We start from the raw sequence: 15585 nt of genomic DNA, 5'->3' as shown, positions 1-15585 counted from the left end.
TGTTGGCTGCCTGTTAATAAACATGATGTGGTCTCTGACTTAAATCTCCATGATGCCCTGTCAAGGCTCAAAAACCTGAAAAAGCAGTCTCAGGATTTTGTCCTTAGGCAATGAATAAAGCTGCCAGTTCAAGTTGAGCACTGGAGCTGCTGACAATGGATGGTGTATACTCCTCTTAGTATCTGAAACTAATTTTTAGTTTTATTTGTCCCAGTGTAACTGGAAAGGTCTCTGTGTTTGAAGAGTAATTTTCTAAAGCTTTTCCAGGTTGCAGAAAGGTGGAATTGAGTAAAGTCTTGTAACAGACATTAAAATGCTATTTTTAGTTTAGTTTTTTGGTGATCTCATCCCTTGCCATTTTAGGAGTCTCAATTGTATTCTGCTGAGGCATTGATAATGGGTAGCAGAACGGCATGTAGAGTTCTGTCTCATCTTCTGTTGAGTCACTTAGAAAAGGTATTTTAGTGCTGTGAGCCTGAATTACATGGTGAATTGTCTTCTTAAGTTTAAGTCATGTCTTGCTTCCAAGAAAAATGTGTGGTTGATTTTTGTATGCCCAGAATGAGAAGGTAGCAAGACTTTGATCAAAGCAATAATATGGATATACAAACATAAAGTCTTTGCAGGAAAAGTGTAACAGAAGTACGAAAAATTGATTGACTGAGCTGAGTATCTTAAATCAGTGTTTAATGAGTAAGATTACTTACTGATTAAGATTAAAACGACTACTCCAGTTTAAGTCCCAGTGCCACTATCAGTGGTAATACAGCAGTACTGTTTATAGAACTTGGAGCCAGACAGTTTGTTGGCTTCTCTGCTGGTTTATAAACATACTTGAGAGCTTGTTTGATTTGCCTACTAGGAATGTAATGCCTGCTTGAATAATGTATAATCAGTCTCAGTGCAGTAATTTTAAGTTGTTAATTAAAATTTTAGAATTCAATTAACTTATTTTTATTTTTTTTTCAGGATGGCTTGAATTCTTTGGTCCTTGATCTGGATTATCCAGCGCTGAGGAAGAACAAGAACATTGATAATTTTTTAAATAGATGTAAGTTGCAAGTGGCCCTTAAACAATGACATTGTTGTGATCTCAATCATAAGAAGTTGAGTGGTAAGAAATGCATTGCTCATGGTTATTCTACTAATTTTTATAACTCTGAGCTTTGGAGACCATTTATTACAGAGAGAAATTTCATTTAAGGGAGTTGTTATATTGTGAAAATATGTTGGAAAATACCAGATTTTTATTTTCCTAAATACAGTTGGAAAAACCTTTTTATGTTATTTTCTTATCTTACGTATGCGTAGCTACATAACTTGCTACGTATATCCTAGTTATTGTTCTTCAGGAATTCATTGCACTGAAGTCAACATTATTTATATAGTCATATTTCATCTAACAGAGAAGTTTTCTGTAGGATTTTAAAACTAAATTGTTGTACCTTAAAATCTGTTGGTTGATTTTTGAACCTTTGCATGAATGTTTGTGATTCTCCCCAGATTAATTGTAGACATAATCCTGGAATTTATTAAGCATATGATTCTACATCAGAGTAGCTGTATTTTGTGGTTTTGAAGTGTTTTCTATTATTGTATATAAGCAGAACCTTTTTTCTTGTAAAAGTAGCAGATTATTTTGTAATTTGCAGTGATAAACCTTCTTGGAATAACTATGTTTTGTAGTGAGCTTATTTTGAGATATATATTAAAAAAAAAAAAAAACTTTTCTATTGCATATGTTGAGGGTAGGTTTCTGCAGATGCAGTCTTATTATCAACTCCTTTTAAATCCTTTACTGGTAAGATCTGTATATGTCTGCCCTCTGTTGCCCTGGGACTCCTTGAAATATCCACTCACACTCCTCACTTGAATAGTGGCTGGTGTAGTAATTTGTGGTGAGTTCTTTGTTTGGAATTCAGTGCTTTTCCGTGAGGTTTAGCAGAGCCCTGTAGATGGACATACAGCTTTTACAGTTGCCAGTAAAGTCTCATTTGGAGAAATCACTTAGAATACAGTAAATAAGAAAGAGCAGATTAGGACACAGAAGCATTGGGATTATTTTCAGTCTGAGTTCAAAGGAATTCAAGTGGGTATTTATGAAAGAAAGGGTCTGTAACAGCATATTAAGTACCTTTGTTATTTGCAACTGAGCATTTTGTATGTGTAAAGTGAGGGGAAACCCCTATGAAAATGACATAAATAACATTTATCAGCAACTTCTATAAGCTGGTCATATGTGCTTTTACATTACTATTTTTGCAGTAGAACAAAATTAGAAGCTTCTCTCTTATCAGAAGACCAATGTCTTTTGACTATTAGAAATAATAACTGTGGAAAAACAATGTAACCTCAGGAACAGGTTGGGGTTTTGGTTGTTATTTGATTGGTTGCTTTTTGTTTGTTTGCTTGGTTTTTGTAGCCCCTGAACATTCTGGCTGGCTGTCTCCCTTTTTTTCAAAGGCTGTTGCTCCTTCTCCTCCTCTAGGTTATCTGTCATTGTTGTTATAAATATTTTTAAGTATCTTATGTGACCTGGAGGCAACCAGCAATGTCAGAAACATGAAAATATACTTTTGTTCACAATTTTGTTATTGCATTTTTATTGTTAAATCAGCTGACAGTATACAGTTGAAATAGCCAAATACTAGTTAAAAGAATTTTGAGACGTGTTACAAAAAAATTCACAGTAATTAATAAAGAGTTTTCAAGGGTGCACTTCATCCTTACGTGTTGAACTTTAAAAAATCATGCAATACACCTGACTATTTTGGCCAACATATTGTGTGACAAAGCATCTTTCGTAAGAATCACACGTGTAACTTCTCTTCTGTTTCTGTACTGACTGGGAGAGAATAAAAATAGTTCTGCATGTCTTCTGTGATTTACACTTTGAGAAAAAACAAATTATGAAATGAGAATTTTGTAAACATTTGAGAATGGTAATATTTTGATATTGCAAAAGAAATAATCAATCCTGCCACTGTGATTAATTTCAAAGTCTTTTCCAACACAGGTGGTTATATGGTCTGTTATATACCACAGAGGGGAACTGAGCAGAATTAATGCAGACAGTCAGGTTTCATTTTTTCTTTTTATTAAAACTAGTCAGGCAAAAGAAAAGCAAAGACCAGATTCTGATTTTCATTTCACTTCACTAATACATGTGCTAGCACAAAATGAACCACTCAGGTACAGGAAAAAACAGGACAACTGAGTTCTTATTTACATTGCCATTTTATGCAGTTTAAAATTCCTGGGAAGTCTCATAGCTTGGGTCTTCTTGGAAGCTGTTCTGAGGGTAGCAGGTATCACTGGAAAGAGTATGGCATGTGCTTACTGAATCCTCTTGCCACCTTGGGCTTGGAAGAAAAGCTGGGAACTGTATTGAGAATTTGTGGAACTGTAAGTTGCTGCCTTCTTAGGGTAAGGAACAGTGAGTTCTTGTCTCTTGTAATTTTTCTCAGCATCTGAAGAACTGCCGCAAATGCCCAGCTGAGAACTGCTGTCAAAAGGTTCTGACAAACTGGTGAGCAGTCTGTGCCAGGGGCCTGGAGCCTGCATCCTTCCCCAGGGCTTCCTGAGGCCAGCACGGAGAGGTGACAGGGCCTCCTGGGAGTTACACTGTGCTGCACCGGGAGACAGCTAAAGCAGAGTCACTGCTCTTCTTCTCATCCACATTACACAAGTCTGCAGAAAATCAAACTTTCAGTCAGTTTAATCACTTAATTCTTCCACAATAACAATTTGAGAGATGAATTTTCTTTTCCCCACCACAATCCCAGGGGTTTGCATACACCCTACTTACAACCTACATCGAGTCATTACTATTTGGGTTAATGTTTTATTAAGTTTTTTTAAATTTAAAAGTGAAATAGCTTGCACTTCAGGTGAGACATTAATTTATCTTCGGCTCAACTCATAATTGCAAGCTGAAACTTGAATGTTTCAAATATTTCACAAAGGCAGTTTATTAATTGTCCATTCCATAGCTGTTTGGTGTATTCTGTTTCTGTGACCACTTCACCAAAGCAGCCTCTTCACTTGTTTAATATGAAAGAAATTCTTTGATTGCCTGCTTTGCTTTACTATTGTGATTTCTTACTACTTTCTCTAAGGTTTTGAACCAAAGTATAGCCTGTGTTTGTAATAAGAGGCATATTAAATATTTGACATAATACAGCTATTGTTTTTCAGTCTATTTGTTCCTTTTCTGTTCCTTTAATCAGCTGTTGAGATTCTGATTTAAATTGCTCTGTTTTTTAGAGTATTTATGGAACAGAAAAGCGTAATGCAATATTTAATTCCCAAAACAATGAGAGAAATCTCATAGTCCTCTGAGAGCAAAAACTAATTTGCTTATTTTAGAAAAGGAAGCTGAGTTTTTCAGCATGGGCTTGGTGTAACAAATCTTTCTTGGTCTTTTCCTCTTCTGTCATCCAGGCAAAGACAATAGGTTGAGTAAATTCTTCCAAGTCAATTTTTCTGCTAAGATTTGCCAAGTGTTAAATTGTATCTTAGTGGCTTGTGCCTTTTTTGGTGGTCTCCTATTCAGATGCAACTTAGTCTGAAATAGTTAAATAACAGGTTTAAGTAATAGTTGGAAATATTTAACAATTTATAATCTTCATTAATAGAAGGGCACAAAAAATGGATTTTAAATAAATCCAAACAGCAGCACAGAGAGGGGCACCATCAACAAGCCTTGTATGACCCAGAAGTCTTGACTCCCTAAATGGATCAGTGATTTTTCTATGCATTATTGAGCATCACTCAAGAGTTGTAAACTTGTGTTGTTAAAATGATTTGCTGATGTTATGTAGGTTGGCAGACTTGTAGAGTGTAGTAACAGTGGATGTATTTACAGTAGAAGGGAACAGTAGAGATGTGGCACCTGTGCACCAGTTTTTCTAGACTCCCTGAATAAACTCCCTGGAAAGTTCCTTTGGCCATTTTCCTCTCCAGGCATACACTGCTTACTTGGAAGATGCATCTGTTAAGATTAATTTCTTGCAAAATCAACAGTTCTGGTTCCTTCCCCTGCATTTTATTATGTCATTTGAAGTTGCTGAATCCTGCCCAGCTGTGTGGTTACTGACAGGAGCCAGTGTTAACCACTGTGGTGTGAGTGCCTCCCAGGGTTGCAGCTCTGTGTGCTCCGTGCTTCCTGTCAGCAGCATTCATGAAATGTCAGATGTCAACCAGAATCTTGGAAGTTTAGTGCACTATAGAACTTCCACTGAGTTAAGGAGCTAATTGCTCCTCTGGTTTTCTCTTGGCTTCTCTAAGGCAGCTCCCTGCCAGGTCTTCACAGTCACCTCAGCATGCTTGGCTCCAGTTCCATTCTTAATGATACTGTTTTGGTAGGATTAGGGATGGGAGAGGTATCAAATAACCAACTTTCCCAAGCAGAGTGTGGAAGCCACAGTGTGTAAGACAGAATGTCTTAGATGTATAAACAAGTTATATGTCAGTGTCATTAACCACATTCCCTTTTGGGTACTTGGTAGATACAAAGCAATTCAGCCCTGCCATCAGGCTTATTTTCATTACATTAGAGATGTGTTCTCTGTAAGCTAGAGAGGGCTGCTGCTTTCTGTTTCCCTGTGTTGTGCTCTTTTCCATCTATGTAAGAGAATATACTTTTCATGTTCCCCTTTTATTTCTCTGAGGGAGGAAGCATTGCCCTATCTGGAGCTGTGCTTTCTAGTTCCTCCTGATTCTGCAAGGTCTCCAGCAGCTTCTTCTTCTTCTTCATACACCTTTGACCACACACCAGATCACCCGTAATTACTTCGGTCTGTTGTGCTTTCTGTTTGGTTTTGTTCAGCTGTGGGTTTGCAGCACTTCCTGGCTGTACTTCAGTTTAACTTCTGGCTGGACTTCTGCCTAGGGCAGCAACTTTTGACTTAATGTACTCCGTAGCAGCACTCATTGACTGACTGTGTCTGATCTGTGGGATAAAATTGCAATCCCTTGCAATTTTATTCATCATATATACGTTCCCCAGAACTGCTTGATACACATTTTTTTTTTAAGATAAAATAACCTGCATATGAACTTTTTTTTTTTTTTTTTTACCTTAAAAGGTAGAAAAGTTTGGATTTTCCTTCCTCCCTCCCTCCAGTACCCTTTACTGTCCTAGACAGGTATTTTTTCCATTTTCACAGGCATTTGCAACCTTCAGGCACGTTCTTTCTGCCAGCTGTCAGTGACTGATCCAAACACTCTGCCCTTTCAGAAGGTGAAACTTGATTTGTTTAAAAGTTCTAGCGCCATTTTCAAAGAGTAAATCAAAAGCTGTCTTTAAAGACTCTTTGTATCTGGTCCTTCCTGTGTTAACAAAGATAACTGAGTCATAGGTGATGGTATTCTCATATTTTAGGACTTTTACTTAAATGTCACAATATTTCTGTAAGATTCCATTGCATCCTGGGGCTGGGGAGTCCATCTAATGCCTTCCTTTAAACATAACATTTTTCTTCTGGGTTTTGTGCTGTTGCAAATTCATGAGACGTGTGCATACAGATACCAAAACTTTCAAACTCATCTGTGTGAAATCTGAAAATTCAGACCGCTATAAGAAGGCTGCTATTGGAAAGGAGTCCTGCTCCCTGAATTAAATCATGTTATATGATATGTGAACTAAATCTTATGATCCAGTATGTTGCAATTATGATGTGGCTTCAGGGTTAATCTAAGCTTGCCTTCTTGCACCCCAGTTTTTTGTTTCAGGTTAGTTCCATGCATTGATTATCTGTTCCATATCCATACGATTTTATGCCAAAATAGACAACCATCTGTGTTAGTGATACCTTCGCAACATTTGCATCCCTATGTGGTATTATTATTAACTGAGATTATTACATTTTAAAGGAGTTAGGAGGAGTGACCTCATTGCTCTCTAAAGAGGGGAAAAGTGGAGAGGGAAGTGCTGAGCTCTGCTTCCTGGGATGCAGTGACAGGACATATGGGAATGGTCCAAAGCTGCACTAGGGGAGATTCAGACAAGACATCATGAAGCATTTCTTTACTGTGAGGGTGGTCAGACACTGGAACAGTCTTCCTTGAGAGACAAGCAATGTCCCAATCTTGTCAGTGTTTAAGAGTCATTTGACAACCTTTAACCGTTGGTCAGCCCTGAAATAGTCGAACAATTGCAGTGGTGGTCACTGTGGGTGCCTTTGAACTGAAAGGGCTGTTTGAAATAGTCTATTCTATTCTATCTTTTAGCAAAGCAAGTAGGATTTCTCAATTCTCAACATGTCACAGGGATGATAAAACTAGTAACTCCTCAGCTGGTTGTTTCATATATTTTTGGGGTTTTCCATTGCTTGTTTGCATTATTTAATGCTTGAAGAGTTTCACTGGAGCTGTAGTAACTTTGTTTATAGTTTCTACCTCTACAGAAGTATTCCTGTGAGTTTCTCCTCATACTGAGCTGCATAAAACTACACACTGCTTTTTCAATGTGTTTAGATGCCTGCTCATTTCACATATTTGAAAACACTGGAACATGTCAGAAACATTTAAAATAAACTCATGTCATTCCCATGTCTAATGAGATGTAACATTATATTCAAACATGTAACTGCACATTCTCTGTCACTTGAAGTTTGCTGATATTCACTGCTGCTTTCTGTGAATTTGTATTTATCTTCCTTGTCTAGTGCCAAGCCTTGTGATCTGCAGTTCCAAACGCAGCATTCCCTTTGCAATCTGCAAAATTAGTTAATACTATTAACAAAAATAATAAACTTGGTGTGGACGAAGCACTGTTGCTTTCCTGTGCTTTTGGTCTAAGCTTTCATGATTCTGTATGGAAACAAAATCACAGTCCCCTCAACTCCTCTTCCTGCTGACACACTGAATTACTTTGGTCTTATTAGTACACTGAATGTAGCAGATTGGTTTACTTTTGGAGATTTTAATTGCCTCTGTCCTTACAACTTTACTAGCAGACCATTCCCTCATTGTAACATTAATCTCTCCTCTTCCCTGTCACATCCAGTCTTTTCCTCAGAACAAACTTACAGTTGTGTTTTTGTGTTCCACCGGTTAGGAACGATCTCTGGAGGTCAGCTGGTCCAAGTCAAAGTCAAGCCAGTTTTGATGTTATATCAGATTGTTCGGATCTTGTGCAGTTGAATTTTGAGAATTTCCAAAGATTGAGTTTTTCAGCTCCACTTGACAGTCTGCGCCTTTCCCCAGTTCTTACTATTCTTTTCCTACAAAACAAAAGAGTCTGGTGACTCTTGTCCTTTCACTTGTACCCCTTAGAAATAAAACCTCATTTCAACTTCTGTTGAGACCAACCATTTATCCATCCCTAACCTGAACAATTCCAGTTCTCTCAGCTTCTCTTGAGCATCGTATGAGCATCTTGGTGGTCTTCCATGAAGCTAGGGAATGTTTAGTATTTTTTGTGCACTGAGGACCCCAAAGTTAGTAATAATATTCCACATATGGTTTCTCAAATGACAGGTAAGGGAAGAAATCTACTTCCATCAACCTACGTGCAGTTACCAGCACGTACTTGCACAATCAGTGCGAAGGTTGGCTCCTCATTCCTGTCTGCTTGGCTTGTTTTCCACCAGGGCTGTCAGGTCCTCTTTCTCATGGTGCCTTCTAGCTGGTGAGTGCATCCTATTCTGTTCTGTGGTGCTGTTCCATCCCAGCTACAGGACTCTGCACTTGCTGTTGAGCTGTGAACTTCCTGTCAACTCGTTACTCATGCTGTCTGGGTCACTCGTAGAAGCCACCCTACCCTCCGGTGTGTCAGCTTTGAACTTAAAACCACTGACTGTGACTCCAGCAGCTTTTCCACTTGCCTGGTGATTCCTCCGTGCAGTCCATGTCAGCATGGACTTTGGCTATAAAGATACTTTGAGATGTTGTGTTGGAAGTCATGCTACAGTCAAGGAAATGTACTGCTTTCTCTTTGTCCATCAAGACAGACATGTCATTATTGAATGAAATCAGGTTAGTCAAACACACTTTGTCCTTTCTAGATCCATTCTGGCTGTTCTTATCTTTCCCCGGTGCATCATGTGCTTGGAAGTGGATTCCTGAAGGATTTTTCTCCATTATCATCTTGGGCAGTGTGGTCAGGCTGCTGTTCCATCCTGTAGCCTCCTTGTTGTCCCTTTAGAATATGGATGTGGCATTTGTGCTTTACCAGTCATCACCTTCCCAAGTTGCCATGATCTTCCAAAGGTGATAGAGAACAGCCTGATAATGGTCTTGACTGGTATTTTCAGCACACCTAGATGCATCCTGTATTGTCTCAAGACCTGGTATATGCCAAGTTTGCTTTACTGGAGCTAGGAGGCCTCTGAGCAGGGCTTGAGAGTGAAGTGAAGCATAAAAGGCATAGACTGCCTAGATCTTCTCCATGTCCCTGGTACTAGATCACCTCCCTCACTGAGAGCAGTGGGATCATATTTGCCTCAGTCTTTCTTTTATGGCCGATGTATTTATAGAGTGTCTTGTATCCCTTCATAATCCAGGCTAGTTTCAGTTCCAGCTGAGCTTGGCTTTCCTAATTCTATCTATTCTGGTTTAAGAGGTTCCTGCTGGGCAACCCAACTCAGCTTCCATGTTCCAAACCTTTACCTTTTGTGGTGAGTTGAGGCAGAGGTTGCCCATTTAGGCAGACTGGCTCCTTGCCATTCCTGCTCGATTTCTAACTAGAACAGCTTGATAGCTAACTAGAACAGACTGTTCTTGTGCTATGAACATGTCATCTTTGAAGATCAGCCCACTCTTTTGCCCTTCACAGCAGCTTTTCACAGGATCCTGCCAGTGAGTTTTCCAAACGAGCCATAGTATGTTCTCCTGAAGTCCAAGGTCTGCTATTTTCCTTCTTCAGGTCTGTTCGAGTCTTAAATTCCACCATCTTACCATTGCTTCTGCCAAGTCTGCCACAGACTTTGTCTTCCTGAATCAGTTCATTCTTGTCTGTGAGTAATAAATCAGAGTGCCTCCTTGTCCATTTCTGTTGTACTCCTAGTTAGACATAAGGGTCCCTGCTACTGAAATCCCTGTGTTGTGTTGTACGACACACACAGATACTGATACGATCCATAACTGAAAAACAGGTATCACTTCTTATGGCTAAGCCTTGTACTTTAACACCTTTTGATTTCAGAGGACTCTGTGCAGAAGGAGAGCTCTGTCTGGTGTCAGTTAGGTGCTTGTTTTGAGGATTGTTAGCACTCAGTAAAATGCCTTATTGGCTTATTGCTTGTTTGGAAGAAAAGAAGTGTTCCTGATGGTCAGGCATCTCTTGGATTCCTTGTAACCTGCTAAGTTGCTCTTCATGAATATGTAGGAATGGTTAAGCTATTTACTAGATGTTCTTATCATTAACTCCCTTAGACCATGTCATCTTTAATGTCATACTGGATTAACTGTATTTCTGATCCTTTTCTCCCCTGTATTCAGATCTGAGATCCTCTTTAATGCCTTTCTAGGGATAAAATTCCATGGTATTTTACCCTAAATAGGGATCTTGCAGTATAAACCTCTACCTCTCTCTGAATATAAGCATCCACAGCTTTTCATACAATTTCATGCTCTTCCCTGGTAGAGTTCTTACTCCAGCCACCTGTTTTGCTTTGTTTTGTTCTTCCTCTAAGTGTGTGTAGGAGCTTGTCATGCCTCAGATTACCTCCAGTATTATGGATTCCATTATCTTTTGTCCTCGTTAAAAGAATAGATTTTAAAAATGCATTTAGCTGGAAATGCATTCATAGCATGGTTCATTTACAAGAGTCTAGGACCTTGTATGTTTTTAGAACTTGTCAGAGATCAGAATTTCACTGTTTTCCCTTTTACAGATTCTCACAACTGCCAATACTGACAGACAGTGCTTATGTGCAGAATGCTGAACAGAGCATTGTAGACATCATTTTAAGAAGTGTAAAACTACACGTGTGAACACCCTAAAAGCACTCTGAGATGGCCAGCTGTTACATACACATATGTAAACTTGAATCAGTTTTGTATGGAATGGGTGAGTGGATGTGCCAGATCTTTGTGTGATCTGCAGTTGTACATGAAGGTTACCGAGCCACATTCCTTGCCATGTGAGAGCTGTTGAACCCTCCAGGTGTGTAGGAGCAGGTTGCACCTGCAGTACTTTTTGTGTACCACATACTACACCTTGGCATTATCAGTGAAGTGTCAGTGGAACCTGGAAGTGCAGCAGGGTAGCAAGGAATGGTTGAAAATTCCAGATAGGCATCTCTGGCTCTCTTCATTACCAGAGTCTTATTATTAGAGATGTGAAATGAGAGTCAGCAAAATATGAAAGATATTTCAGTTGTTACAGCTAAAGGTAGATGGTTAATGCTTTCCAGAGAATAATGAAAGGGAATATTAATAGTGACTACAGATTTCAAGAATTACCAAGAAGGCTCTAAACATTTGAATAAAAATAACTTTTTTTTACTCTAATGAATAGCTAGAATTGTATTCTGTTAATGAATGCATTACCACAACTTCTGTTTGATTTGTTTTAGATGAGAAGATTGTGGAAAAAATTCGAGCTTTACAAATGAAAGCTGAAGACTATGATGTTGTTAAGGTGATTGGAAGAGGGGCTTTTGGAGAAGTGCAGCTGGTAAGAATGTAATGATTTTATGTTTAGACAGATTAACAGCTTTAGCTAAAACCTTCCTCAGTCTTCACGTTTTATATTTAAAAATTCTTCTTAAAAAGAGTAAGTGTAATTTTCATTGTGTTGAGAGATTGTTTCTGTGCATAGTAAACAGTAAATCTGAGTTTAAAATATGATGGATAGGAAGGGAAGAACTCAGGAATGTTTTCTATCCTTTGATCAAAATCAAAAAGGCAGTTCATGGCAATTCTAAATCTTTTTGGCCACAAGTATTACTGTATAATAATGTCTGAAACCTTGTACAAAAGAGCAGGTGAACACTGCAACAAAAGATTCTTGGTTTATTCTTATAATTGTGATGCTTGCATTGTATTTTAAGTGACATGACTCACAGAATTTTTAAAAGATTCTTTCCATAACATTGTCCCCTTGATATTGCATGCAATATAATATCTAAAGTATGAATGGGATTACTTTTAAAATTTCTATTGCAGAGAAATTCTGTTATTTAAAAAAGGTAATCAAACTACAAAAAGTAACTTGGTGTATCACATATAGTCTGATTTTCATTTAATTTTGATTTTTCCAGGACTTCCAAGTCCTACTGTCTGATAGGTGGCACAAAAATGTGAACATATGTATGAGATGGATTGGTATGTCAGTTTTGAAATAAGCATTGGATGTAAGTGCCAGATAGAATCTAGAATGCAAACATTAGGGACAAGTTACCATGAGGTAACAGATAACTCTGCACCAGCTGATCCATGGTGATTTTCTGGGTGAGCATTTTTAGAGGAAGAGAGATATGAAACAAGTCAATGGAAAGGGGAGCAAGTAATTTGCTGCAATTGAATCTTGTTATCTTACTACCACAGGGTAACAAAAATTATCCTTTTGCTTGTACTTGTTAAACTGGAAATGGCATTTTACTACTTTCTGGTAATTTTGCATTAGGAAGCTGGGAAAATCATATTGTCTTGTAATGTATAACCATTTTGGCAGATACAAAGATGTGTTGGAGTTTTGTTGAGGAATGTGGTAAGATCTAAGCTGTGAAGGGCTTATAGGAGACACTGTGTATAATGGCAATAAATTTATGATGCATTTATAAAATTATTTGTAATTTCCATATTAATGTTGCTGAAATTTGTTGAAACTGGAAAAAAATCCTTTGACTAGCCTAATGTTATTTGCATGAATCATGGATAATTTGCAAATTTAGATGTGATTAGTATGGCAGATAGCAATATCTAATCAGCAATTTTTATTCATATTTTTTAGAACCACTTCATCTAAGTCTAGTAACATAAGAATGTAGCACCCTCTTCCCTTTCTTTCTATCTGGGTCATTTACTTTGTTTTTGTCCAGAAGAGTGAGTGAACTATGGAGTGGAATATTTCCAAAAATTCTCATTTTCTAGCAAGACTTTAAAGAATTATTATGTATTTTTATATCCTTGTATGATTTTATATCTTTGTAGGCAAGAAATTAAAAACAAAACCAAAACCTTCAGCAGAACCTTACTTTCTTGTGAAGAGGCTGTTGCAGGGTGTTTGTAAGAAAGCAGTATACTCCATGTCTTTTCAATGACGGTCATATCAAATGGTTTATTTTAAAGTCTTCTATTAGACACTTGTATCTTTACATTAATCCACATGAACAGTGAATAGAGACACTCCTTACGCACTGGCATGTGATGTCAGTGAAAAAGCAAGTTGTAAGGAGCAGAGTTCCTTGTCCATTTGTTGAGGGGGTAGGAGATGAAAAAGTGCAAGTCCCAATAACAGAAGTCATGTGCCGTTTTTAGATGTCACACTCATATTTCCTGGAAGCATCCAAGAGAACTATATTTTTGATGTGCTTCAAAAATGAAAATAAATTGTTTTCATATGTGTATTTCTTAAGAACAGAAGGGTTTTTCTAAATTAATTTTATTTTCTTTTTAACATTTAATTTCCAATAGAACGTCATGATTTGTTCTGGAAACTCTTTATCTTAATTCACCACGTCATACACAATTTAAATTTTTAAGCAGAGATGATTTTTCATAGTGTACATACTGCAGTTAGGCACTTAGAGGGATCTGAAGACAAATTTTATTTTTCATTTGCCTGACCATTAAAATGTAATGACAAAATGCCTAGTAACCTGGTGATACAATGATGGGGTTTGGGTTGTGTTGTTGTCATGTTTTTTTTTTTTTTTTTAATCTTTAATAAGCCCTTCAAAAAAAGCAAGAAGACTTCTGTGTCTTCATATAGAGCTCTTCTGTACTTCATGTCAATTTAAAAGAACACTTTTTCTGCAGAGTAAAAATACAAGCAGAAATCATAATGTTATGCAGTCTTACAGCTGAAAAGCAGTGGGCTAATAAGTACAACTGCAGATCTGAGCTAATATTAGCTGCTGATGTGGACATAAATACATCAATTTTTTGCCTCACAAGGTATGGTACAAGTTTAAACTATTGAGCTAAGCTCTATCTATTTCTACTCGATTCAAAATGTTGACACCACTGTTTCAGATGATGGCTTTGCAGTAATGAAAATATTTTGCAATACTTTCTGTGATCAAAATAGAAATTTGCTTCAGTGGGGATTAAATACAGAAAGAACCATAAATAGAACATGATTAAGTACGTGAGTTAATTAATTAATGTTGTGTTATCAGTATGTGTTATTGTGCATAGGAAATGTAGCACAAATATTTATTATATATTTCTAATGATTATATTAGAATGCTCATTTTTTGGCATGTAATGTTTGCAGCATAAAATAGTCAGCTCTTTCATTTAATTTTGTTTTCCCTTAGTCTTCTGCTGCAGTATAAAATTTTTTTGGTAAAGAACTGATGTGAAGCAATCAGCTTCCCAGATTCTGTCAAGAAAGTGAAATACATTCTCTACTGTTGTGTCTTACAGCTAGATTTTTTTAAAGGCTTGATTTTTCCTCTTCCTCTCCCCTCCAAAAATTTTTAAAAATAGTCCAATAAAGAGAGATCAGATGACTCTGGTCTGAGTATCTGACTGTGGTGGAGAAACAATTTCCTTATAAATCCAGAAGTATTAAACTCTACACTTGTGCTCTGGTCTCTGGTTTTGCTAGGTCTGTAGTGATGGGGAAAGCTAAGAAAATGATTGCCAGCTGCCAGATCACTTTTCTCTTACGCAGTGCCGTGAATAAAAGTGACTGGTGTCTAGGGCAGAGAGAAAAATTGAATTATGCTGCTTAATATGTTACTTCTGGTTTATGCAGAAACAATTATTTATGAAAGCACATCCTGAGTTCCTCTTGTTTGTTTTCACTTGTGGAAAATTATCTTGATTTAAAATTGAAACTTATCCTCAGTTCCATCTCCAAGGTCTAACCATGAAGGACTGTAATGTTGCAGTGACACAGCAGACTGACCTGCTCATGTACTGGAAGAGAAAATTAAAGTTAACAGTTCCTTGTGTTTGGGTGCTACAGGATGGTCTGGGTGACAGTCTTTACCGTCTTATTTCTTAGTGTTGCAAAGCAGTGATTGTCATGGCCTGCGTAAACAGATGCTGGTTTATTTTACTTCATTAAGTGCTTTGTTTATTAGGTTTAATTCCTCATCCACTGCTGATGTACAGTTCTGTAGTAAAGCAGATAAAACAGTCATGTTTTATTACCTGAAAATTTGTCAGAACATGAACTTTGATACACTATCTGTAGTCATTTCTTATGGCTTTATTGAGTATTCTAGGATACCTGTAATTACTTCAAGCTATAGAGTTAATTTCAAAACTCCACTCTAGGATCGTAATTTTTTTCAAAACCATAAAAGAGACGGTATCATTACCAATACTGTGTACTAAATCTGATCACTTCAAATGGATGTGTTATTTTCTTTCCCTACAGATTGTCTTCCTGTGTGAATGCTGGGGAAATTATGGAGGCATTTTGTTTATTGAAAGTATTAGATTCTTGAAGCAGAG

General features: G+C 37.4%; 1 protein-coding gene across 3 annotated transcripts in view; it reads left to right on the top strand.

The window, feature by feature from the left end:
- Positions 1-15585, top strand: part of ROCK2 (Rho associated coiled-coil containing protein kinase 2) — a 104717-nt gene that overhangs the window by 39835 nt on the left and 49297 nt on the right. For all 3 annotated transcript variants that reach the window (XM_053939820.1, XM_053939821.1, XM_053939822.1), the window contains exons 2-3: positions 970-1051; positions 11526-11626. In XM_053939820.1, the coding sequence (XP_053795795.1) occupies positions 970-1051; positions 11526-11626 (183 nt within the window). The remainder of the gene's footprint in view (positions 1-969; positions 1052-11525; positions 11627-15585) is intronic.

This window comes from Vidua chalybeata, chromosome 3 (assembly GCF_026979565.1).
Source record: "Vidua chalybeata isolate OUT-0048 chromosome 3, bVidCha1 merged haplotype, whole genome shotgun sequence".
NCBI lineage: Eukaryota > Metazoa > Chordata > Aves > Passeriformes > Viduidae > Vidua > Vidua chalybeata.
The sequence above is the reverse complement of the archived record's forward strand: the minus strand, read 5'-3'. Positions and strand labels throughout refer to the sequence as shown.